Source organism: Aulonocara stuartgranti (genome assembly GCF_965226115.1).
Source record: "Aulonocara stuartgranti genome assembly, chromosome: 7".
NCBI lineage: Eukaryota > Metazoa > Chordata > Actinopteri > Cichliformes > Cichlidae > Aulonocara > Aulonocara stuartgranti.
This window is the reverse complement of record NC_138945.1, coordinates 59,140,505-59,167,397: the sequence shown is the minus strand read 5'-3', so window position 1 is coordinate 59,167,397 and position 26,893 is coordinate 59,140,505. Positions and strand designations below refer to the sequence as shown.

At 39.9% G+C, this 26,893-nt stretch overlaps 3 protein-coding genes across 3 annotated transcripts; 1 reads left to right on the top strand and 2 right to left on the bottom strand.

The window, feature by feature from the left end:
- Positions 1-346: 346 nt before the first annotated feature.
- On the bottom strand, positions 347-7,137 carry fkbp4 (FKBP prolyl isomerase 4). The gene is made up of 11 exons (XM_082540658.1): positions 6,763-7,137; positions 6,104-6,248; positions 5,603-5,745; positions 4,785-4,905; positions 3,479-3,635; positions 2,947-3,037; positions 2,769-2,852; positions 2,495-2,680; positions 2,222-2,365; positions 1,721-1,816; positions 347-1,614 (listed from the first exon to the last, which is right to left on the bottom strand). The coding sequence occupies exons 1-11, from the start codon at positions 6,859-6,861 to the stop codon at positions 1,513-1,515; spliced, it is 1,368 nt and encodes a 455-aa protein (XP_082396784.1). The 5' UTR covers positions 6,862-7,137; the 3' UTR covers positions 347-1,512.
- A 112-nt stretch (positions 7,138-7,249) lies between these two features.
- Positions 7,250-20,758, top strand: ddx11 (DEAD/H (Asp-Glu-Ala-Asp/His) box helicase 11). Its single transcript, XM_082540656.1, has 29 exons — positions 7,250-7,297; positions 7,446-7,554; positions 7,893-8,035; positions 8,125-8,340; positions 8,428-8,514; positions 8,619-8,755; positions 9,339-9,396; positions 9,534-9,641; positions 10,739-10,826; positions 10,937-11,139; positions 11,250-11,324; positions 11,521-11,598; positions 11,687-11,733; positions 11,818-11,897; positions 11,999-12,040; positions 13,214-13,281; positions 13,369-13,407; positions 13,505-13,640; positions 15,237-15,371; positions 15,461-15,573; positions 15,659-15,731; positions 17,139-17,242; positions 17,338-17,487; positions 17,602-17,670; positions 17,772-17,872; positions 18,462-18,546; positions 18,655-18,730; positions 18,814-18,968; positions 20,621-20,758. The coding sequence occupies exons 3-29, from the start codon at positions 7,907-7,909 to the stop codon at positions 20,651-20,653; spliced, it is 2,685 nt and encodes an 894-aa protein (XP_082396782.1). The 5' UTR covers positions 7,250-7,297; positions 7,446-7,554; positions 7,893-7,906; the 3' UTR covers positions 20,654-20,758.
- Positions 20,759-21,257: 499 nt separating this feature from the next.
- wash1 (WAS protein family homolog 1) lies at positions 21,258-26,893 on the bottom strand. Its single transcript, XM_082540657.1, has 11 exons — positions 26,757-26,893; positions 26,098-26,238; positions 25,013-25,124; positions 24,769-24,915; positions 23,330-23,466; positions 23,092-23,227; positions 22,813-23,008; positions 22,504-22,668; positions 22,144-22,302; positions 21,588-21,659; positions 21,258-21,501 (listed from the first exon to the last, which is right to left on the bottom strand). Exons 1-11 carry the CDS (start codon positions 26,762-26,764, stop codon positions 21,356-21,358), a joined length of 1,419 nt encoding a protein of 472 aa, XP_082396783.1. The 5' UTR covers positions 26,765-26,893; the 3' UTR covers positions 21,258-21,355.

Below are 26,893 nucleotides of genomic sequence, written 5' to 3'. Positions count from 1 at the left end.
AGCTTACTTTATGTGACAGACAGTGCAAACACCAAATTCAGTTAACTTGCAATGCAAATATTACAAATCAAACTTATTACAGGTTAAATGGCTATCATCAACTCGTACAACCTTTAAACATTTAAAATCAGGTCAATTTAATTTTGCTTAACGTATAAACAAATTCCTCATCATAGAGCACAAGTCCAGCTGAGGAGTCGCCCTCCTCGTGTGACACTGTCAGCAGATTCTTTATTTTGCACACTTTGTGTCGATGGATACATCACAGGTTCTCAAGTTCCTCACGTGACCAACGAAAAGTGGGAGGAAATGCATGTACAAGTCAAAAATATCACACGCAGCTGAGTTGTATCCATTTGTTTATTAAATCCTTCTGTCAGGACAGAACAAGCAGTGACTTTTCCCCCCCCAACAAAGATGAGCTGTACATACAACCCACAGCCATGTTTTTAAAAAACCGGGCCTCTCATTTGGTTTTTCATCCCTTTCCTGCAGGCACTGCTGACTAAAATGAATAAAGGTTCATTTAATCCTCTCGTGTGCAGTCTAAACCTGAATCTGACAAGCCAAATATGTACACTTTCATACAAGTACTTTTTTACAGTAAATTAAGACTTAACTGCTTAATACTCGAGGGCGTCCAGGAGAAGCTAATTCAGGTAGTTTCTACTGTAGCTGCTTTAAAAATGCACATATTCCAGTTAAGTAAACTGTTGTATTTGTAGTTTTGAGAACAATACAGAATCACAAGCACAACACTAGGAAATAAAAAGTACAAAAAAATCATTTCCAAAGCAGAAGGTGAACAGTCCTGTACCCTAGGGGTTAAAAGTGAACTCCATTTTAAACTGAGAGAAAAGCTCCAAGTCTGACAGCTATTTCACACCAACATCTTATTACTCCACCTATCCACAGTGCTGCTACATACATACTTTGGGACATAGGCACTAACATTGAAAACACAGTGGATCTATGCACACAGCCATCACAACTCTAGGAATTGATCAGTAGGCCCATGAGGAGGCTCGGATGGACAGCAAAAAACATAGGGTGGGTCATACAGAAGGTAGTGCAAGGTGGGGGATGGTCTAGCCCTTGACGGGTGAAGGTTCTGAAATTCAGCACTTAACATTTTGGATGCAATTCCCCCCCACACTTCCCAAATTCTTTTGAAACCACATGCACAGTTCAGAGTTGAGGGGGAGGGGTTGGGGGGGGGGGTAGGACTGTAGCATACAATTCATTTAAATCCACGTCCCACGGTGCCTGACGACACCCCACCCCACAGTCGGCTAGCTGCCACAGCAAAAAGCCCAACAAGAAGAAAGCCAGCGAGGACGTGCCCAAGGTCAGTGTTGTCGATGACATACTCATTCTCACACACAAACAATCACACCTTAAACACAAATGGCCAGAGTTACAAAAGTCTGAAGTACAGATGAACCGCAGGAGAGAATAGGAAAGGGGAAAAAAAAAAAAGAAGACAAAAAATAAAAAAAGCTGCGTCTTCATCTACGCTTTTGCTTCACCCCCAGCTTCCTTTTCTCCGTTTTCAACCTCCATCGCATCTTCTCCGTTCTCCACGCTCTCACTCTTCCCCTTCTCTGCTTCTTTCTGTTCACGAGACACAAACCAGTTCAGCACACCTTCACTTTTTGCCAAACCTAAAATCGTGCTTATCACACCCTCTTGTGGCTGTTTTAGTAAACAGATCCATCACCTTTGAATCCCTCTCTGCAAATTTCTGGAACATGTTGGCATAGATGCGTTTGTCCTTCTCGTGCTGCTCCTTTATACGTTTCTGACAAAGTAGCACCTGGAAGAACATAAAGCAGACGTCACCCTGCTGTATTTCCAGATATGTTATGGGTACAACAACAACTAAAAGACTGGATATGCAGAACAGTTGTTTTATGACCAGTGACCTAAAAAAACAGCGTTTTCAATCCCAGAAGCACAGTCATATTTGTTCACCCATCCTGGTTTGTTACTAAATGAATCCAGTATAAACTTTCGTTTACACCATGAAAATAAATTAAACATTCACCTGTCTCATTTTGGATGGTAGTACAATAAAATTAGACACATTAACCAAACTGAATTGTAACTGCCATAACAGAGAGAGACAGATTTTTTTTTAAATTAAATATCATCTTAGATTGATTAAATTTCAACATTGAAAGCTGCTTGAATTACACATCAAAGGCACACTGTGTTATACCTGGTTCTTGGCAGCTTTGTTGGCAGGATACAGCTGAACCACTTTTTGGAAATCATCTCTTGCCTTCTCAAACTCGTTCATTCCAAACAGTGCCTCTCCCCTTCGGAATAACGCCTTTTCATTGGATGCATCCAACTCCATCGACTATAACATAATTAAATATAATTACATAAATATAATTAAATGTTTTCAGTATTTAAGCAAAAACCAAGACAAACCACTGATCACACACACACACGTGCTGCTTTAAGACAAAGAACAGTTACCAGATACCTTGTCACAGTGTTCCAGGGCTTTGTTTGGCTCCTGTAGTTTAAGGAAGCACATGGCCAAATTCAGGTGTGCAGCGAGCTGCAGTGCTTTCGCCTTCTTATCGTCCTCTTCTGACAAACCAGATTCATGTTCCAGCCATGACACAATCCTTTTGTACTGCACTGATGCATGCTTATATTTTCCCTCCTGAAGCATATAAACCATTGCATCACAAAACATCTTGAAATCCAAGACAGGATCACTTCTTAAATTTAAAACAAAAAACAAAACAAACCTTAAAATACTGTGTTCCCTTCTCTTTGACAATGCTGCTCTGCTCCAGCTTTTCTGAGGTGTTCATTTCCCATGATTCCTTAGCCTAAAATAGAAAGAACACATTTTCCTTTTTAGATGAAAATATTGTAAATGAGCATCTAAAGTGCTGCTGTGTTTGCCACACACTCCCACCTTACCTTCTCAAAAGCTGTTAGTTTAATCTTGTACTGCAATGTCGCTCCACCAGGAATGTTAAACTTTGCGTTTCCTGCATTCCCGAAACCATATCTAACAAATCAGACAAACATATCATTAGTCATGAGTAAAGGGCACAAAAATCACTGCTGGTGTGCAACTTAAAAACCATTTAAGTTAAGGTATTGGATACTGCAAAAAAAGAGATAATTCTGCAGCCATTTTCCTGTTTAATCACATTGCAAAGCTTAACCGTTATAGTTGATTATATTAGTCATTACTCATGCTGTCACTTAGCTTAAAACCAAAGACTGCACAACTATCCAGTTAAAAATTCATGTAGCTAATTCTTGCAGGAATTAATGTTTATTTACTGTTACAGCAGCATCTTTAAACTGTGGAAATATTCTGTAAAGAGATGCTTGAGAGCTGCAGAAAAAGCAGTTCAAGAGTCTAAAATTGGACTGACTTCATATGAACATAAAATGTCACCACTATGAAGTTAGTGGTAAGAATTTGCACATGTGAACATACTTAGGTTTAATTGTGAAGACCGCCTCCTCTCCCTGTTCCATAGCCATGATAGCCTTCTCGACTCCAGCTGGCAAACCGAAACTCTCACCATCTCCAATTTCAAACTTTAATTCCCTCTCGTCAAATACACTGTCATCGCAGGTCCCTATCACGGTTACTGAAGAAGACAGAAAATGTTCAGGTTAGTTCATGTCCCACTCAGTCTTGATTTCTTGGCAGACTGCCACGTTACAAAGTCAGCCATTTCTAAAGTGTCAGTGAAGTTCTTTTCCATCATTCGGTCTCATTTTTAGGAACCTTAAGAATTCCGTGTAATAGTACTTGTATGATTACAGACTCAGTTTCTTAAAGAAACCAAAACTGTCTTACAGTCATCTTTGAGCATTTACAGTCACACTGATGAGCTGGAGACCCGAGTAGACATTCCTGTTATACTTGTGTGCATATTCGGTGGGCTGAAATGTAAATTCTCCCCGAACTCCCAAAAAGTTGATTTTGTTCATCTAGACGTAGCGGTTTCAGTTGGAGAAACATTTCGTCACTCATCCATGTGAGCTCTTCAGTCTCAGCTGATTGCAGGTTTAACCACGCTTATAAACAGTACCTTTGCACAATGATTGAAAGTAGCCCACTGAGTGATCATTAATATGCAAAATGTCATGACCATTGATCAAAGACCATTGATTAATGGCCATAAGTACCATTCATAGAGAGTTGTGGAATGGCTGCAACCACAGCATTGTAACACAGTTGGTCCAAAGGGGGGGGGAACAAAACAAAAGTGAATGCCACTCAAGCTCGCAGACTTGGAAAGTATAATCGAGGTTTTAATCAAGCCCAATACATCACCTGGACCATTGCTGAAAGTGGATATCTGCAGGTTTACCTTTGAATAGCTCTATATTGTAGTGGTTTAGACAGTGACTTGGCAAGTAAAATGCTGCTCGTTTAACTCCAGCTGGAGTCACAAATCGCCTAGAAGTGTAAAACTCACAAATCAAACATGCAAAGCTACTTGCTCTAGCGACCCCTTGTGACAAGGGCGCAGGAGAAAGTAGTTTCTTCGTTATGTCTGCAAGTCCACTCTTGGTGACAAAACCAATCGGTTACTGAATTATTATTCAGTGGGTTTGTTAAAACATAATAAGGGACATATAAGACCATAACCAAAGGCAACGCTGTTTGAAAAGATTATTATCCTCAATATGCTCTTACTTAAACACATTTAACCAGGGACTCTACTTTCCAAGGATGGAAATATAAAACATGAAATTAATTGTATCAAACACATTTCTGGATGAATTACCTTCAACAGCTGCTCCTTCATTAGGTTTAGAATATCCCTCTCCTTTAGTGATAATGCGTCGGATGATTCCTCCATCCTCTTCTTCCGTTATGTCTTCCCCTCTAAATTCAAACAGTTCCACCTATAAGCATGTAGACATGTGACAAAAAATGTATATCTTTTCATTAAAAAAACAACAAAAAACAACAACTTTTTCAATATAAGTTCCAAAGTTCCCAATTTTTTCCTCAAAAGATTAGTTCTTTTAGGGGCAGGGGGTGGGGGGAGCAGTCATTCAGGTTTGTATTTTTTTCCTTTTCTTTTACTGTAGTCTTTAAACAAAAGGTTACAACAGTTATCCTAAATGTATGAAAAGGTAACAACTGGTTTTATACAAAACAATAAAAACAGAAGGCTGTATAACAATTTTTAACACCATCAGAAGCAACAACTATAAGCACAGTGGAGATTCAAATTGTGAAACTGCTTATCATGATTTGCTTTTTTGCAAGTCTGGCCACAGAGATACCACTTAAAGAGATAAGCATTATCAGAAAAATTATTTAAGTTATCCTAAATGCTAAATTTAAGCATTTTATGATCCACAGCTGAAATTCACTGCAAAGATAACTGAGACAGACTGACTGAAATATGCAATGTGTAACCTGAACTGTAAAGGTAATTTATAAACTTGGAAGCAAAAAGATTGTAAAGTATTTTGTACTTGCTGAATTGAAGCCACTTCTCAATTTCTATCTTATCATGGGAGCCCAGATATATAGTATCTCAAACTACACAGTTAAAAGTACTTAATGGACAATGAAAACTGGCATCCTTACCTCAAAAACAAGAGTGGCACTGGGTGGTATCTTGGGTGGGCTGCCTGCAGAGCCATAGGCATACTCTGGCTTACAGATGAGCTGGCACAACTCTCCAATTTTCATTGTGGCTACACCGATGTCCCAAGCCTTTATTACTTGTCCTATGGGGGGGAAAGGTAGATTACATGGTAAATGGCCTGTATTTATATAGCACTTTACTAGTCCCTAACGACCCCAAAGCGCTTTACACATCCAGTCATCCACCCATTCACACACTGGTGATGGCAAGCTACATTGTAGCCACAGCCACCCTGGGGCGCACTGACAGAGGCGAGGCTGCCGAACACTGGCACACCCTTGTCTCAAGGGGCAGCAACCCCCTTTGTGGTTATGTGGGGTCATGTGGTTATGTGTTACCTTAAATGCATTCTGGTTCATTTCCTTTATTAAAAGGTCATTTTTTAAAACGTAGAGAAAATCCTGCACTGGTTGTGCAGCTATAACAAATATGAAACTAACCTTTGCCCAACTCAAAGGAAAACTTCTCTCCTCTGTCTCTACTGGAGTCAAAATGAGTCCCGTCCAGAAGTGTGCCCACATAATGTACAAACACTTTGTCGCCGGACATAGGCAGTTCTGTGCTTGTACCTTCCCTTTTGATCACCTGGAGAAAAAGGTAAGACGAGAATTTATCAAAGAACATCAGAAAGCAATTTCTTGAACATGCTTGTGATCGCTGCCTTGCACGCGCACCACGCACTTCGCTTAGTGAACGACTAAATTGCAAACTTGTTTATTATGAATGAAGGCCTATATATTTAAAGCCCTCAGTATGTGTTTAATTGTGGGATGAAATATAGAATGTGTCCATCAATAAAATGACAGTTGTTTCTTCAAGGCTCCAGATCCTTCTAGAAATGCAGACCGTTTCATTGACAGCTAGTCTTGTTTCTGACATTCTGGTACTGAGTTAGTTCTCATAACTGTGACGCTGCATACCATTATAAGGTGTTCCTAGCATTAAAGTTAGCTTTCGTTGAATTTTTTTTTTTAAAATCAGTGTATGCGACAGCATAGCTATCGATAGCTAACGTTAACCTAGCCGAACAGTAAACAAGCTGTCAGCTAACCACTCAGCTAGCTAGGTGCTGAGTACCAAATCAAGCACCATTTTTTACCTTTAAAACACCCCCATCTTTCTTTGGTGTGATGTCCTCTCCTTCCAGGGGGATTGTATGTTGTACTTCACTTGTTTGTTCCTCTGCAGTCATCGTCATGAAGCTGATCTGTCCCTTCTCTGCCTTGCACAACAATCCAAACTAACACTGGCTAATAGTGACGGTGGCTAAAGCCCCTACTACTCCTCAGATCAAGTGCTGCAAGCAACAACCTGATCAACGTTTACTAGCTGGCTTAACTTCCTCGAGAATACAGCACAACTAGCAACAGAGGTCCTTTGCTATAGTTCACCAGTCACGCTGCTATCGGCTTATAATACGAGGTTTACGCAATGTTGCCTTCAGTCCACGTTATCCTGCAATCTGGCATCTCACAGACGCTTAAAGAAGGGCAGAGAACTTTCCAGACAGTCTAGGAGGTACCGGGGGGGGAGGGACCAGCGTAGGTGACGTTAAATATAGTTTAAAGGATCTACCTGGAAGGCGGCAGCAAATCCAACGAGCAATACTCATGCTTATTTTACGAATGTTTTAGGTCAGTACTCAAATTGCTAATATCAAGGCTATCTGACATTCTCTGTCATCAAACAGTGTTACAGTAAATGACAAAATCGTGGATAAATACACACAACCCCGTCCGGACAAACGTTACTGTACATTAAAACATGCACTCCTTCTCGTAGCTCGTTTCCTATTGGCCAGACTCTGTGACCACTTCTGTTTTTTGGCGCGGTTGTTGAATAGCCGGGAATTGACAACTAAAAACAGACATTATTTTACATGATATACACGGTAAGAAACGGCAGTCCTATTTTCTCAGATTTTGATTGACGTTCGATAAAAGATACGATTGTAAGGAGAAAGATTGCTAGCTAGCAGAACGCTTCACTTTAAAGATAGCTGAAAAGCTGTCGGTTTTAAATGTTAGCTGCTTGACGCAACGTATTGGTGAACAGGTAAGGTCTTTAGTTAATGAAGATTTAGTTATTGTAGTAAAATGAGCCCTGCCGAAAAAGGAATTTGTCGTCGATTGAAAAGGTGCTATAATCGGTTGTTTGTAGAGGCAAGTCAAAGGTCCATATCAGAAATGAAAAGTTGAAACTAACCTTTGCTTTTGTGTTTCCTTCCAGGAAGGTTTAGGAGCATGGAAAATAGTAGGGCACAGTTTCCATTTCCCTACCAGCCCTATAACATCCAGGAGGAGTTCATGCAAGCCCTGTACAGCGCACTTGACAAAGGCAAAGTTGGCATCTTTGAAAGTCCCACTGGAACGGTGTGTACTAATGCATGGGGAAAAGCATATCTGTGCAGAAGCTGTTGGACTTCATTAATAAGTGTTTTTGTCTATTTATGTCAATCTAGGGCAAGTCACTGAGTCTGATATGTGGAGCACTGAGCTGGCTCACAGATTATGAGGAGAGAAAGAGGCAGGAGGCAGCTGCTCTGTTGCAGGAAGGAGAAGCAGCTCTTTCCACTAATGCTGCTCAGTCCTCTGCAGTCAGTTCCTCAGCAGAGCTGGACTGGATCACTGACTTTGTACAAAAAAAAGCAGAACGTGATTTAGTGTCAAAGTTGAAGGTGAGGAAAACTTTGATGTGAAGTGTATGTGAAGTCTGAATTTTAACTTGCTCAACATTTGCTTATTGTTGATTGGTTTGGTGTCAGGAGGAAGAATTGAAGAGGAAGAAGAGAGAAGAACGGTTAGAAATGATCCGAAACAATGTCCAGCTAAAGTATGCGGTTAAGCGAAAGGTGAGCCATCATGCACATGAGCATTTAATGGAACTTTACTTGGATATTAAAATTATTCCAAGTCATTTAATACAAGTGAATGAAATGGTTTCGTCTGTTCATAGAGCTATGAAGAGGATGAGGCATTCAAGCTGCTTCAGCTCAGTAAGGAGGAGCAGGTCGAGGCAACAGGAGATCAAGAAGACGAGGAGCTGATCATTGCAGAATATGAGAGCGATGATGAATCAAAGATTAAGAGCAGGTGAGGAAGACTGATTGTTATAGTTTCATATTTTCTAATTAGTTTGAATTCATCTTGAGTTTTTGGTTACAGTTCAGTTTAGTCTTTGTTAGTTTCCAGAGTGGATTTGCTTGTTCGTTGGCGCAACTGTTGCAAAGCAGCAGTCCTAGTACATGTTATTGTCATTGGCTATTTTTCTTCTTCTTTGCCTGCTAACTAGTCTCGCACCATGTGTCATAGACAGAGTGTTCATATGCCAAAACGAGCAGCTCAGTTATGCATTGCGTGCTTCTATTTAGATTTTCAAAATTTTGTTTCTGAAATATTAAACTTTTCTCTGACAATACAGTCCCATTGATTTTGAATGGTGCACCAGTCCTCTCTCAGTATGCTAAAGGTTGCTAGTTCAAATACAACGTGGTACAATTTTCAATTTTTTTTATTTATTTTTTTTGTGTATCATACATCAGTTATCGTTATTTTGAGTTTATCTCTAGTTATATATTAATAAACTAAGTGAGGACATGAATTAATGGGTAAAATTAATAAATAATCCAAATGAGAGTCTGAAATTGACAAAGGATTTCTTTGCTTGCATCCTCAGATTCTTTGGAGCTGAAAAAGATGAGGATGATGAACTGGTTGAAGAACATGTTACTAAGGTATGAAATTTCACGTTGTAGCTGTAAGAGTTAAATGGGTTGGATGGAATTAATATATTTATAACAAGAACATTATTATAATTATGAGCATCGGACATTCTCCTGATGTGGAACTGTGTTCATATGCATATCTGTAGATTTACTACTGCAGCCGCACTCATTCCCAGTTGGCCCAGTTTGTCCACGAGGTACAAAAGAGCCCCTTTAGCAAGGACATCAGTGTGGTCACACTGGGTTCACGGCAGGTATGTACCCAGCAGTGACTGGAAAAAAATAAAAATCTTTTCTACTGTAGAAAAAAAATGTTTATACAGTCATTGGTACACACACACAGAAACACACAAATGGCATAATTGGTTGAGTACATAAACATCTTATCTCATTAAAGTAACACAAACAATATATGAACATAAGCTGGTAAATTTTTGCATGGATCTCTTCATCCTGTACACTTATTCATTCAATAGATGTGATTATACTTTTTTCTTGAAGTTGCTTTTGACTGTTTCTCCATGGTGCTTTTTTTGTCAGCTCGAGTACTTGAGAGATTTCCTTTAATTCCTCAAAGTAACTGACTGGTATAATTTGTCTCTATTATTATTATTTTTTGTCAGTAAAAGTACAGATTGTTCATAAAGCACGCCACCAAGTCTTTCTGTTTGTTTACCTACTGGCAGTTTTTCCTTCATAGACGAATTTTTACTGCTCCCACCCAAAGAGGTTTTAAGCATAGCTAAAGGAATCTCACCAACGTGCTTTGTTAACTAGGTTTTATTACACAGGTGTAATAACTAAATTTCGTTTATCAAATGGTCAGAAATAACAAATAAGTTAACAAAGGTTCATTGCCTTTGACATATGCAGACTCTTATGTGTGTAATCAGCCCGTTAGAGGCTTTTTCAAATGTAGGAAAAAACCTGATCTTGATTTTCAGAGGATAATAAAGCCAAGAAGACATTTGCAGAACAGGATATGATGGGGAACAGTTATGAAACAGTCTAATTCTGAAAGAGTCCTTTTAGATTCTGACAGAACTATCAAGTAGCACCTAACAACAGCCAGCGCTGGGAAGATTGGCCTGTTAAATCCTCTACATGATAGAAAAAATGGAGAAACAAATGCAAGATAAATGGTGTTATGTTCTCTTCTATAGCACATTGAACAATCTAGTTTGTGTCTATGTAGAAGGAGGGTATTTCCTTTATGAAATACACAGTATTCAAAGACGCTGTACTTGAGACTTTACTTGGGATTGCACACAAACTATTACATTTATTCAATCAATAAAACTGTGACTCTTGACACTGACATCTGACATTGTCCTGTTATAAAATTCTGCAGAATCTGTGCATCAATGAAGAAGTGCTGCAGCTGGGCAGCATCCAGCGCATAAATGACCGCTGCATGGAGATGCAGAAAAACAAGCACGGTGAGAGGCATTTTGTGGAAGAATTGCTCTTCTTCCAGAAATTATTTTAACCTCAGGCTTTATTGATTTTTCTCGAGAAAGCCTCTTTCATCTCTCCTTCCATTTTGTAGAGAAGCATCATCACGAAGAGGGTGTAAAACGTAAGCGAGGCCCAGCAAAGAGCGTGTGTCCCTATTATAAGGCTTCAGCACTGCAGCAGATGCGAGATGTAGTTCTGGGGGCTGTTCATGACATAGAGCAGCTTTTGAAGCTGGGCAGAGAAACACACTCGTGTCCTTATTACTCTACACGTCTCGCTATTCCCCCTGCACAGGTAACTGAGTCGCCAGTCGATTTGTCAACAAGAGCTACTTGGTTACTGTATTTCTCCCACAAGATCTGGTTTTCATTTAATGTCTTTGTGGTTTGTTTATGTTGGTGTAGCTGGTTGTGTTACCTTATCAAATGGTGCTTCATGAAGCTACAAGACGAGCAGCAGGTGTCCAGCTAAAGGGACAGGTACAATTATATGTCTGGTATTCTTCTTCCTCTCTTAAAAATATAGAAAAATAAGTGTTTAAAATATCTTGGCAGTATTAAGAAATATATTTTTTCTCTTTTCAATTGTAATATCTGAAAATAACGATACAAATATGACCAAATGACTGAGTGATAAAGGGATATTTAAAAAAAGTTGTTGGGGTATCTTTTACAGGTGTTGATCATAGATGAAGCTCATAACCTTAGTGACACTCTCTCCTGTATACACAGTGCAGAGCTCAGTGGAGCACAGGTGAATACATTATTCTATAACATGCACAAAATACAGATTTCTGAGACGATTCTTCCTTGTGATGTTCTAATGTTTCAATTTTCTGCAGCTTTGTTGTGCTCACTCCCAGCTCAGTCAGTATGCTGACCGCTATAAGTGAGTCTCAGAAAATTCGCTTATTCGGAAATTGATCGCAGTCTCTCCTTCTTTGTATTGATATTTTTGTTTCTTAAATGCCAGGAGCAGATTGAAGGCAAAGAACCTGATGTACATTAAGCAGATCCTGTTTGTGATTGAGGGACTTGTTCGGGTGCTGGGAGGTGAGTGTCTGCAACAAGCTTAGCGAGGGTAATAGCTGGACAGTAAAATCAAATTTTGCAATGCACCTCATTTTGATATTTGTTCCTATTTGTTCTTCCAGGTAAGGTGGGGCAGAGTCCACAGAGCCAGACTACACAACCAGGTCAGTCAATGATAAACACATAAAGTTATGGTCTAAAGTTTGCATGCACTCATCATGGTCATGAATATCAAGGTAATGTGAGGCTTTTAATGATTTCTTTGAGCTTTCCTTTTTCCAAGATGGAGTGATTGTATAGCATGCATCTTTAGTGTCTTTAAAAAATGAATTAGTTGTGCAAGTTTGAATTTATTTTGGAATTTCTCTAAGGAACACAGGGCCAAAAATTATACATGCATACTCAAATGTGTACATACTGTATAATCACTTAAAACTTTTAATAAGTAGTGGTGAAGGTTCTACGGTTTCTTTTAATTTAACAAAGCTAAAGTCCATAAACCTCTTGTTACTGATTATCATTGATTTACTGCCAGCAGGTCTGTGTCTGTATATTAACAGGAAACCAACCATTTTAAATGAACTGTACCAATTCTGCCAAGAGTCGTCAAATATTCAACCAGAGTTATACCAGAAGCTTGTTGATTGCTACCAAATCAACTGGTGAAGATGCAACTTGCTAAGGAACATTTAACATTTAACCGAAGGTCTTGCACAGTATCTTAGCTGTTCCTAGAACTGCGCTCTTCTGGACCACTGTTACCATCACCTTCCACATTTTCTCCAGCTCTTCTCTGAGCCCTTGGTATTTCTTAAGCTTCTCATGATCCTTCTTTCTGATGTTGCTGTCATTGGGAGCCGCTACATCTATCACTACGGATATCTTCTTCTGTTTGTCTATCACCACTATGTCCGGTTGTTAGTCACCACCATTTTGTCCGTCTGCATTTGGAAGTCCCACAGGATCTTAGCTCGGTCGTTCTCTACCACCCTACCTCGGGACTTCCAGGCCGTATTCGGCACAGGTGTTTCTGTACACTATGCCACCCACTTGGTTATGGCGTTCCATGTATGCCCTGCTTGTTAGCGTCTTACACCCTGCACCTGGGGTCTTGCCTGGTGTGAGATATATATCCCAAATAAATTCAAACTTGTGCACCCAAAGATGTATGCTGTATAATCATTCCATCCTCAAACGAGTGAATGACTTCTAATAAATTATTAAAAGCCCTAAATTACCATGACATTTACATATGATGAGTGTAAACTTCTGACCACAAACTGTAAACACGCAGTCATACATATCAAGGCACAAATCTGGTTTTTTTGTTCTTCTAGGAACAGAGATGCTCACCATCAATAACTTTCTCTTCAAGGCTCAGATTGACAATATAAATTTGTTTAAGGTAGTTGGTAATTCTATTAGGAATCACAATCATTTTAATTGCACACCTCATCGAAACTACAAGCTCTCATTGTCATTCTTGCTGTAGTTACAAAGATACTTTGAGAAGAGCATGATCAACAGGAAGGTAAGTGTGATTTATCTCATACATACAAAGACGGTAAACGTCTGAGAGTTCACTTATGTAAAATTACATTTTTACCACCCTGGTTTTCTCTCTGCAGCTGGGGGGTTTTGTGGAGAAGTACGCAGGCTCAGGTGTGACTCTGCACACACACTGCAACAACAAGGAGAACCGGCGCACAGAAGGCTTAAACCGCTACCTTCAGACCCTACAGAGCAACCAGAACCCTGGAACAGGTCGGCTGTGTATTTTGTTACCCACAAAAATAATATTTAAATAATTTTCAGGACAAAATAATATTTCTGAGAATTGCATCATTATTGGAGGCATAGTGTATATACTGAAAGAACGCCTCACTGTACATAGTTTTTTTTTTTTTAATCAGTCACAAAAGTACTTTTGAAGATCTAAGATGTTCTGAAAGTTTTTTACACTTGGCTTTTTGCACGATGTTGTATCAGAAAAGTGTAAAAAGAGACAATACAAGAAAATGCAATTAATCTCACATGATTTTTACCATATTTAGCTACTACCTAATTTCCATTTGTAGCCCCTCAGCAGGAGAACAGAACTGTGAAATAAAAAAAAATCATTTAATAATATTCAATGTAGTAGATACACAATGGATGATATATTCAAGCATAGATATAAATCACAAAGACACAAATAGTCCCTGCTTCAGGGGTTATACTAACCATCCCAATATCATATAAAGATTAGAGTTTTATAGAAATAATTATTCTGATTGTTTAACACTAATTTTTATCATCACATCTTCAGACTTTTGAGGAGCTTGTTCAATTCCTTGATGCTGTTAAATGAAAGGCAGATTGTGTAAAAGCTCTTTTTAGGTATTCTATACTAAGTTTTACAAATTATTTCAACAGTTCAGTACGAGAATCAATTTCTAAAACAAACTGCTGGCGGAGAAAGGCGGAGCACACTCTGGATTTGTCTCCAGTCTGAAATGAATCGAGTATATCACAATCAGAATTTTGTTGTGGTTTCTTAATTATAATGTTTATGGCTCATTTATAAAGTCCATCTATCCATCTTCTTCCGCTTACTGGGGGCAGCAGCCCAAGCAGAGAGGCCCAGACCTCCCTCTCCCCAGCCACCTCCTCCAGCTTGTCCGGGGGAACACCAAGGCGTTCCCAGGCCAGCCGAGAGATATAATCTCTCCAGCGTGTCCTGGGTCTGCCCCGGGGCCTCCTCATTTATAAAGTCACCTGATTACTTTAAGGTGGTCAGACTCACTTGAGACGAAGAAGAGCTAAAGTAGATGATAGCAGAAAGTTTCACAGTATTCAGATGCACACTCAGCTTTTGCAGTGAATCAGTTTCTAAAGCACAGAAATAATTACTGTTTTAATTCAGTGCATTAAAAATGTATAAGGATTTGTAAAACTGCACTTGAGTTGCACGGGTAGACATTTTTAAATGGAAAAATAAAAAAATATGTCTCTGATTCCAACATGCAAACAAACTGGAATCCAGCCCAACATAAAACATCAGGCTGAACAGTATTTCTCTGCTTTTAGTGAGTTTTACCAGCCAATATACCCGACTGGTATTGTTTTTAACCTTATGACTCTGAGTATATGTTATAAGGGAGCAAAAACTGCCACAAAGAGGCCTTTGAGTAGCTTGGCAGGCATGTCTCTCTGTCTGTGGACAGATTTTGTCAGTGCAATAATGTCATAACTGTGCGGGATGAAGTCATAATATGTGATGATACCTTATGGTTAGGTTATTGTTTTTCTTTTTGTTTGTTTTTGGGGGGGGTTTCAGCATTCTTAGAAATTTATTTTGTATTCTTGTTTTGTGTGCAGTTCCTGCAGCTGACCAGCAGGAGTCCGTAGAGACGGAAAAAGTCCTGTCTGCATCTCCAATGATGCAAGTGGAGGGTTTCTTCATGGCTCTCACTAACAGCAACACTGACGGCAGAGTGGTGGTGCACAAACAAGGTGCCATTTTAAACACACAGCACAAAATAAAGAACAGTTATGACATCAACGCATTACAGTGTAAAGTACACCCTTTGCTTGTTTTACAGGGTCTTTGTCGGAGAGCAGCGTCAAGTTCCTTCTGTTGAATCCGGCAGTCCACTTTGCCCAGGTGCTGGAGGAGTGCAGAGCAGTCATCATTGCAGGAGGAACTATGCAGCCTGTGAGTTGTGTTAAATCCTCTAAAAATAAACTGAGCTCTTGCTGCGTATCTTTTATCTTTCCACTCTAAAGGATGTTATATGTAGGTTTCAGACTTCAAACAAGAGCTTCTGTTTTCTGCTGGGGTGGGAGAGGAGCGCATCACTGAGTTTTCCTGTGGTGAGTGGCCCATTTTATAACACAACAGTACTTTGCGGAGCTCCCCCTTTTGTGTTTTTATTATGCACTCTCGCTAAGTGACGAGATTATCAAGATTTCTGTTTGTGGGAAATTTTGATAAAGGGAATAATTAGACTGCTTGACAAAAGTGATGACAGACATTTAGATGGAGTTCTAATTTTCCAGTGAGGTTACCCAGACTGTTATAGGAATAAGTTCCTGAAGTCAGGTGATGTCACACGAAGGTGGTTGTCAGCACAATACGTTAACCCAGGCTTTCCCAATCTACCTACGAGCATGTTTACAAGAAGGTGGTGTCAGCTTATAGCCAATCACAGCAGAGAGACTAATTTTACAAAAGAACATAAAACTATACTATGTGGAAAATACAAAGAGGTTTCACATATAATAGAGTCTGAAAGGGACACAGCTGCTGCAGACAAATCAGTGGTGTCACTGTCTATAACAGGAAAAGTGGAATGTGAATCTGCTTACATATTAAGCACTTTGTTCAGCAACCTGGAAAAGATCTATTATATTAATAAAGTTTAAGTAGAAATAGGTGCCCTGTTTTAGGCTCACATATTAATGCTTAATAAAATGAAATAATTTAAATTGTTTGTAGCCGACAAGCAAAAAAGTTGTCTAAGAATATATATTTATTATTCATCATCATTATTTATGTCCATTAGGAAATAAACTAAATGTTTAGATTCTTTGAATCTAAACTATTCCCTCAGACAAAAGTCTGAGGGAATAGTGACTTTTTCTAGAGAAATAGCTGATCAGCATGCAGTGATTTATTTATTTATTATAATTTTTGATCTCTTACCTCAAACATGGTCTGCTCTGGAGCTGGTTAGATCTGCTGCACAAGTTACCATGGAGATGTCCCGCAGTACGTGGCAAACTGCCTTCATGATACTGAAAACTCAGGATTTACTCCGAAGTTACCTGGACAAGCACAAATCCTGCTTATCCCATCACGATAGTTATGTTATTTACTTATATTGTATTGTTACATTATTATTGTTCAGTTACAGACTTAGGGTAAGATCTACAGAAATAGCCTTTGTAATTTTTGAAGACTCCCAAAAATTGATGTGTTTAGATGGATGATTGTTTACAGGCAAAGCAGAGGAGGAAATACAAGACATCTCATGAACTAAACCATAAATTAATCCACTGTACACAAACTTTAGCCCAACCTATAACAAGTTAAGTTTTGTGCTCTGTGACTCATTTTGTGACATTTGAACATGATCTTAATTCACAACACATGCAAGCCTTAGTGGTAGTGGTTGTGCATAGGTTGACTGAAGTGTATTAGTGCACGAAAATAACATAAGAATATTAGTTTGCATTAATGCATTTAACATGATAAATAACAGAAATTTTGCCCTCTAGGTCACGTAATTCCTCCGGAGAACATCCTTCCCCTCGTGTTGTGTAGTGGCCCGTCTGGTCAGGAGCTCGAGTTCACTTTCCAAAACAGAGACACGCCTCGAATGGTAACTCACACATGCAGAATACTGAATGAAGTTTGCGTTGTTATTCATTGGTTACAGTGGTGTCATTTGACTGATGCACATTTGTTTGTTTGCAGATGGATGAGACCGGGCGCATTCTCTCCAACATTTGCAACGTGGTTCCCGGGGGCGTGGTGTGCTTCTTCCCTTCTTACGACTACTCGAAGAGGATCATTTCTCACTGGGAGGCCAGCGGTACACTTACTCGATTGGCTAATAAGAAGAAGGTACATTAGCTTTATATATTACTGGAAACTACTTAGTAAATACTCAAGTCACTAAAAAGAGTCAAAAGACATCTTGTCCTATAGTCTCTTAATTATCTAATCACACCTCTTCAGATCTTTCAGGAGCCAAAGAAGGCCAACCAGGTAGAGCAGGTGCTGAATGAGTTTTCCCGTTGTATCCAGGTAAAACTGCACTCTTGACACAACCGATCTCATAACTAAACTGATGATCATTAGGATTGTGTTTTACCACTGCCAAGCAATGATTGTCTTTTTTACTTTAGAGGTGTTCTGCGGACTGCAGTGGACTCACAGGAGCATTGTTGTTCTCTGTGGTTGGGGGAAAGATGAGTGAGGGAATCAATTTCTCCGATGATTTGGGCAGGTAATTGAAGGGCGCCGAACAAGCAGTTGTACACCGTTTTAAAGCAGGGAAAGTCAAAGTCATTTTACATCATGGGCCACATTCAGCCCATTTTGATCTCAAGTGGGCTGGACCATTGAAACTGGCCTTTCAGTCAGTGAAAAGAACTACACTTTTAGCTGAGATGTGTTAATATAAGAAAAAGACAGAATTATTTCCATTACCCAGACTGTGCTGTAATTATAAAACATGAAGTTTCTGTTCTCAGAAAAAATTTCCTATTTTTTTAAATTTTATTTTATTTAAAAAAAAAAGACATTTCTAGCTGATAGTGGGGAAAAAAACAAGAACTTTTATGTCATTTAATTGTTTGTCTATTACTTAATTACTTCAATGTAGTTTGAATGGCCATGGGGGGAGGTCTTTATCAGCAAGAGAAGCAGGAAAATGTATTAAAATACAGTTAAAATATAAAATGTATTCCCTCCTTCACATTTTCTAAAACCGTGCAGTGAGCCAGATTGGAGTTTGGCCACTGGGTCTTAAATTTGAAACCCCTGGTTTAAAGTATATCACACTAATCAGTGTGGGTTTGTGCTTTTGATAACAGGTGTGTAGTGATGGTGGGAATGCCCTATCCAAACATCAAGTCCCCAGAGCTGCAAGAAAAGATGTCATATCTGGACAAACACCTGGTGAGACTCTTTACCAGCAGCTTCTACTGTGACTTCATTGTAAATAGAAGATTAGAGGGAAGGCGACATGCAGCTTAGTATCAAATCTCATCTTTTTTTCTATTTCAGCCTCACAGTCAGGGGAGGAGTCCAGGACAAGCTCTAATAGAAAACATCTGCATGAAGGCTGTCAATCAGTCTATAGGTACAGATAATGAAGTCATATTAATACATATCAATATCAAAATACAGTTTTATTAACTTGTGCGTGATATCCTCTGTTCAAAGGAAGAGCTATTCGTCATCGGGGCGATTATTCCTCCGTTGTGCTGTGTGACAGGCGTTACTCCCGGCCTGCTACGCTCTCTAAACTTCCCACATGGATTAAAGATCGCACTACCACGCACACGACGTTTGGGCCTGCTTTTGCTGCCTTACGAAAGGTGAGGAACATTACAGGGAGTGCAGAATTATTAGGCAAGTTGTATTTTTGAGGAATAATTTTATTATTGAACAACAACCATGTTCTCAATGAACCCAAAAAACTCATTAATATCAAATCTGAATGTTTTTGGAAGTAGTTTTTAGTTTGTTTTTAGTTTTAGCTATTTTAGGGGGATATCTGTGCGTGCAGGTGACTATTACTGTGCATAATTATTAGGCAACTTAACAAAAAACAAATATATACCCATTTCAATTAGTTATTTTTACCAGTGAAACCAATATAACATCTCCACATTCACAAATATACATTTCTGACATTCAAAAACAAAACAAAAACAAAGCAGCGACCAATATAGCCACCTTTCTTTGCAAGGACACTCAAAAGCCTGCCATCCATGGATTCTGTCAGTGTTTTGATCTGTTCACCATCAACATTGCGTGCAGCAGCAACCACAGCCTCCCAGACACTGTTCAGAGAGGTGTACTGTTTTCCCTCCTTGGAAATCTCACATTTGATGATGGACCACAGGTTCTCAATGGGGTTCAGATCAGGTGAACAAGGAGGCCATGTCATTAGTTTTTCTTCTTTTATACCCTTTCTTGCCAGCCACGCTGTGGAGTACTTGGACGCGTGTGATGGAGCATTGTCCTGCATGAAAATCATGTTTTTCTTGAAGCATGCAGACTTCTTCCTGTACCACTGCTTGAAGAAGGTGTCTTCCAGAAACTGGCAGTAGGACTGGGAGTTGAGCTTGACTCCATCCTCAACCCGAAAAGGCCCCACAAGCTCATCTTTGATGGTACCAGCCCAAACCAGTACTCCACCTCCACCTTGCTGGCGTCTGAGTCGGACTGGAGCTCTCTGCCCTTTACCAATCCAGCCACGGGCCCATCCATCTGGCCCATCAAGACTCACTCGCATTTCATCAGTCCATAAAACCTTAGAAAAATCAGTCTTGAGATATTTCTTGGCCCAGTCTTGACGTTTCAGCTTGTGTGTCTTGTTCAGTGGTGGTCGTCTTTCAGCCTTTCTTACCTTGGCCATGTCTCTGAGTATTGCACACCTTGTGCTTTTGGGCACTCCAGTGATGTTGCAGCTCTGAAATATGGCCAAACTGGTGGCAAGTGGCATCTTGGCAGCTGCACGCTTGACTTTTCTCAGTTCATGGGCAGTTATTTTGCGCCTTGGTTTTTCCACACGCTTCTTGCGACCCTGTTGACTATTTTGAATGAAACGCTTGATTGTTCGATGATCACGCTTCAGAAGCTTTGCAATTTTGAGACTGCTGCATCCCTCTGCAAGATATCTCACTATTTTTTTTACTTTTCTGTGCCTGTCAAGTCCTTCTTTTGACCCATTTTGCCAAAGGAAAGGACGTTGCCTAATAATTATGCACACCTGATATAGGGTGTTGATGTCATTAGACCACACCCCTTCTCATTACAGAGATGCACATCACCTAATATGCTTAATTGGTAGTAGGCTTTCGAGCCTATACAGCTTGGAGTAAGACAACATGCATGAAGAGGATGATGTGGACAAAATACTCATTTGCCTAATAATTCTGCGCTCCCTGTATTGTTAAAAACGTCCCCTTCATGATTGACATTTTAAATTTTCATATTGTGTCTGTATGTTCTTCTTTCCTAGTTCTTCCTGGAAAAGAAGCAGAAAAAAGCATAGTTCCTCTCCCAAAGGACCCAACTAACATCTCCCTAATATTCACGGAGACTTGTGTTAGGATGATAAGAAAATGATGTGCAACTGCAAGAGGGGAGGGGGGGGAAGAGACACAAAGTTCAATATCACACCACAGGCTTTTGAACATCTTGCACCCTTGTGAGTGCTGCTGGTTAAAAAAAAAAAAATCAGTCAGGCAGTTTTTCAGTTTTCATATTTATTATATATTTCATTTTTTGTACACTCTCTACATCTCGTTTTATTTAATGGCTGGAGAATGATGAATTTGATGGCACGATGCAAACAAAGGCTAACGGGGCAATTAACACTTCTAGTCAGGGTTATCCGTCTGAATCTCATAAAAGAAAATAACTTCTCTATTTTTAAGTTTGGCTTGTTAAAAACTACTTACTGAACAGCTACCACACATATCAGGCACAGCGCTGGCATAGCAAATACATGTGACTGATTTACTCCTGAAGTTTGAAATATTCGTAGAATTCAAAGCAATGTGTTATGTAATGCAAAGCCTGCAGATCCGTTCCATCATCATCGTTTAACATGTTCTGCTTAAATTAAACATCAGTAAATTGTTTGATCATTTGCATTTTCCTTTTTTTTTTTTTAATAGTATTTCTGTGTTAGAAGGAAATTAAATCATTTTAAATAACTGTATCAAAGGGCATCGAATGTGGTGTTTGTCCATTACGCTTCCCAGTCGTCATCGTCTGTTGTCGCTGTATGTGGGGCAGGAAGTGGAGGGATGACATCTGACATCCTCGCAAATGCCCCAGAAGGACCGGCCGGAGCATCACCTGACTCTCCACCAGCTGGACCCTTACCAGATATTCCTGAACAGAGGATAGAAGACATTATGCAAATTCAATCACTAATATCAGTATTTTCAATTTCATTTGACATAAAACGGGCCTCTAACCTTTTCGTCGCATAGCAAGTTTGTTGAAGAGATCAGACATAAAGTCTCCACCACCGGCGGCCGCTCCCACTGCTATTTTAGAAGGAAAAAAAAGAGTAAATAAATAATCATGCTACCAGTATTTTTTTAAATTTGCAATTGGAAGAGATTATGGTCTCACTAATTCCCCAGTGCTGCACTTCAAAGTGAAGCATATAATTACAAGACTTTTTTTTTCTTAATCTAGTTATTCAGTCAAGGCAGTTCTCTTGAAAAAAGAAAGAAATGTAAGGTCATGACCTGGCGAGAAAATGAAAGGGCCAGAGATATGCTGTCTAATATTAGGTAAAACAGTTTTTAAGTACAATCGTTGGTTGGTATGAAACTGAAGTCACACAGTTAAGCATATGTGATAGTCAAAAACGATCTCATCTTAACATTCAGTGTGAAATACTGTATAAACTCCTGGTTGAATACGAATTAGGGGCTGGTCACGCTCCACTTTGCCTGGATGACTGCCGTGTGCTCATTAATAAAACATGGGCAGAACCACATCCACGCTCAAACCATCTGACACCTTGTTCTTGCTCCTTTTGTTTCTTCTTCTCCAGCTTGCGTTCCTTAACGTTGCGTAACTTGGCTTTGCCGATGCCCCCGGCGTTGCGGATAGACTCCAGCAGGCTGGCACGGCCATCTGACGGCTGGACCACCTCGCTGGGTGCACCCGACACAGGACCTGTATTTAGAGGAGCCAGTGAGTCAGTGTGGTCTGGGTTTACATCACTGAGGTCAATCTAATTTATGAGGACAAACATCATTTAGTCCGTGTGTGCGTGTGCATAACTGAGGGAACAGGCTTTAAGACACTGTCAGGTTCGCTCCAAGTCAGCAGTGTAGAGCCTGTACGAGACTACTGACGTGCATAAATGTGACAAACCTGAACTTGGCACTTGGGAAACTTCTGCGGAGCTGTCTGCAGGAGGGGGTGGTGGAGGTGGCGGAGGAGGAGCTGACGCCGGAGCTGCGGGAGGGAGGGAAGGCTCCGGAGGAGGGGGCGGGGGAGGTGGCGGAGGTGGTGTGCCATCAAGCTGGAGCTGAGTTCCTGAAACAAGCAGATGAAATACTGTATAACACTGGAAGAAAATTTGATCTATTTATGTAGCATCTTTTCAGATATCACAAAAAGCTTCACAGTAAAAGACAAATGGGCACAAAATGATTGAGGTTCACAACATAAGACATCTACCTGGTGCACTGCTCTCCTCAGAGAAGCAGGGCAGCTCGGGGATGTTGTGTGTGGGTCCCGAGGGGGCAAATCCAGGTCCGAGGTCTGCGCTGTAAGACAGGTCGTCTGCAATACCTGGCAGGTCTGGCAGGTAGGACGGCACATCTATCTCAGGCACTTGACCCAGGTCTGGCACATAGAAATAACTCTCTGCTATCTGTTAAGAGAAAAAGAAAACCATGATTAAGTTTTAACAGATCTGATCCTTCACAGAAAAAAAAAGGAAAAGTCAGAAGGTACCTGTCTCTCCAGTTGCTCTCTCTTTGTAATGGACAGAGGAGCATCGAATGGTTTATCTTCTTTTTCCGTCTCTAGTGTTGTGTGCGTTTTTGTCACTGCTCCCGCCAAAGGATCAAGAAACACATATTTCTTATATCTTTAAAAAAATAAGACACAAATTAAAACATACGAGAGAACATTGAAATCAGTCAGTGTTTACAATAAACATCTGTGTCTGTGCTGGCGTGTGCAGACTCACAGATTTTCTGTGGTATTAAAGAGCAAAAGAGAGCTGACAGATGAGATGTTACGCGGCAGACTGCCCAATCCTTCTTCTGTCTCATCCTCAGTCTTCTTCTTATTTCTCACGCACACAGGGAAATACATTAACTTCTCCTGAAAGGAAGAAAGCAGGACTTGGAGTGAGAAGGAGATCAAGAAAATGTTAACGAAATCTTTAGCAACGCATATCGTAAATGTCATCAAAGTGCTCCTGCGCATAGATGCACACAAACTACAACACCAAGTTATATGTTAGGGGGTATTGCTTCTATTGAGGGGGGTACTGAATAATGCATTTCTGCATCAGAGACAAATGCCAGCTCTATTTTCTTTTTTGTTCCCTTCCCAAGCCGACAAATACACACAGATACACAAACACGTGCAAGCACAGGCAGGAAAAAATATTATTTTTATATTTTTTCCTGTTAAGTTTTCTGTAACGGTGAAGGAAAAACAGTGGTGTTTGCTATAAATAATGCAGGAACTTGTGCTGAGCAGAGCACGTACACACAAGAACCACTTGGGGGGAAAAAAAACACATCTCTTGTCACTGTGCGGTGACACAAATACAGCTGGGTTCTGATATCCCATTTACATACATCACATACAGTATGTGACAACTTCAACTGTGACTCATGTGTAGTTAAATCTACAGAAAAGAAGGGACATGCCTGTTGCGGCTTTCGATAGATGATTGACAAGCTGCATTTTTCTACAAGTCTATGTTGTTTTCACCTCCATTTTACCTCCTAAATAAGTACTAAATTGCAAGTAAAAGCAACAGAGTGCACATACAATTGGCTGCTGTGTACTACTTTGCAGTATTTTTTAAACAGACAACATAACCTACTTGGCCTGAAAATGTTTACTTAGCAAAACAGGAAATACGCAGGCCGAGTGGAGATTTATGCATAAACATGTTTCACAAGGTTTACAGGGCATTCACATCCAGTCAAGCATTCACTTGAAATATCAAAGTTTTAAATCAGGTCAAAATAAAATGTGTGTAATTTAAGGTATTACCCACATCACTATGGATATATCCAAGACCAAGACTCCTGCAAATGCTCTAAAGCTTTAAAGTGGTTTGCCCAGCAGTCTGCATAAATATGACCAGTGTGCGCAGAGTCCCCATGCCCTCATTTGACTAGAACGTGAGGTGTGGATAAAAGCTATGTAAATAAAGTTAACCGTGTCCATATTCCTGTTTTCTACCTGCTGTTTTAGCAGCATGAGCTGAACAAAGAAGCAGCAACACTAACTAGTCAGCAAACTCTTTTAAGACATCAGCTTTGCGAAAATAAAATATGCAATGTGGCTCTTAGCAAGTCACAGTCATCATTTTCATAATTTTGAAAATTGCTTTTCAAAACCTTTGCTCTTTTCCCCCCCAACATTTTAATGTGTTGATCTCACCTGCAAAGCCTTTTCATCAAAGGGTCGCAGTTTATTCTGTATTCTGTGTCGGGGCCGTGTTTGTGAAGAGGGGTCTGTAGCTCCAGCGAAGATAGACAAGTAGTCCTGAAGTTGATCTGGGGCTGGGTACTTGGCACTGGAGAAAACCTATATGCACATAAAATAACATTTTTACTCTTTTTTTCTCCTATATTCTGTATCAGAACTTAAAAAGCTGCCTTCTAGGGTGAAGATTCAGTGTTACCTTGGTGGCTTTCTTGCTGCCTTTAATCTTGTCGACACGGGCCTGAGCTAGTCTGATCCGGTCGGTGATGCTCTTGAGCTGGTGACGGTTTTTCTCGACACTGTCTGACACCCTGCAAGCAACAACAACTGAATATGGGCATATGCACATCTACACACAAAGGATAACCGTATGTCAAGGATACTGCACAATCCAGTTCTTTATTATATATCCTGCAGAGTCCCGAAACCCCCCAAAAGGAACTGAAGACTCCTACAATTCATTGAGATTATGTATAAGTATCAAATGCCACTCTCATGTTTTATCAGTGATCTACTTATAAAAAGCTCATGTTTCAAAAGTTTACATGGCCAAAACTGTTCTGTTCATAAATGTTATTGTTTCCATGCTGTCACAGGCAACACCTCCTCTGTTTTCAGGGTGCCAGACAGGACCATCTGTCCTCAAGCAGCTGCTGTTTGTTAACGGTGCAATCTATTAAATATGACAAAGCTTTTTGGCCCATGAGCAAACTTGCAACAGCTGCTGTTATATCTGCTACCAATTCATTTTGTGCGTTATTAAAACCTGTTCTTTTGTTGTTAAACACTCTTTGCTACCTAGCCTGAGCAAATGCAGAGATCACTACTGTTGAGTTTTTTTAAAAACTCTGTAGCTTTAAAACTTTTTGCTATTTTGAAAATCTGATAAGCTAAAATTGATCAAAGTAACCTTTAAATAAATGACACTAAAAATGAAACAATCCCTGAAACAGGCTCTGGAATAACATCTGGCTCACTCCTACCCTGAATAAAATGTAGTGGTATAAACTGAAGGAATAAAACAATATCAATAATAATGAATTTGTATAATACTTTGTATTACTACAATGTAACCACAAACAACAATGTAATTTCCCTATTAATTTCATATTCATCCCGTATTTGCAACCATGAAAATGTAAACAAAGAAAAAGACTGCAGACCCAGTGATTCAGTTTACAACCAAGAGTCAAACACTGCGAGACCAACCTGGAAACTGTAAACTGTGTGTGTGTGTGTGTGTGTGTGTGTGTGTGTGTGTGTGTGTGTGTGTGGTGGGCTTGCCTTCTGAAGATGTCTGTAGAAATGTTCTCCAAGTACATCAGTGCGTCTGCTATCTGATGAACAGCCTCCTCCCTCCTCAGGTCGGGCTGGATGAGAGGCACAGAGTACACCTGGCCCTCCAGGCAGTGCTTCTGTGTCATCCTGCAAAGCAAGAGAGCAACAAAGTTGAATCAAACTGTACCACTGTGTTGTAATGGCATATTCTCATAGTAAGGATTGCATTCCTGACAAACAATATTGTTAAAAATACCATGCTGAGTATCAAATTTATGAGGGCTTATGTCATATGGCAATCTCTCTCGCTGTCTCTGACTGACACTGACACACACACACACACACACACACACACACACACACACACACACACACACTTCACGTCTGACTCTCACATGACGGCGCAGGAATATTATATCATTTCTTTAACCACAGCACTATGTGGACTCTTTTTATCGTCTTCAGCTGGTCAGAATTTTCTAAAAGCTAATAGCTCGAACGGTAAATAAATCTGCACCCAAATTGCTGAAGATATTATATTTCAAACAGCTGATCTCCGTAATGAAATAACCCGACATCTGACACCTCTTAATCCTAAATGCAGAATATCCGTGAGCATAGCCATACCCGTTTAAAGACTTGTTTTACTAGAAAGACAGTCTCACCTGACCATGAGTGTTGTTTACGACCACAAAAACAGTATAATGGAAAAAAAAAATGTGTCGACGATAGCCACTCGTTTAGCAAAACAACAGTTTCGCACTTCCGCATCCGTGTAGCACGTGACGACTCAGCAATTATT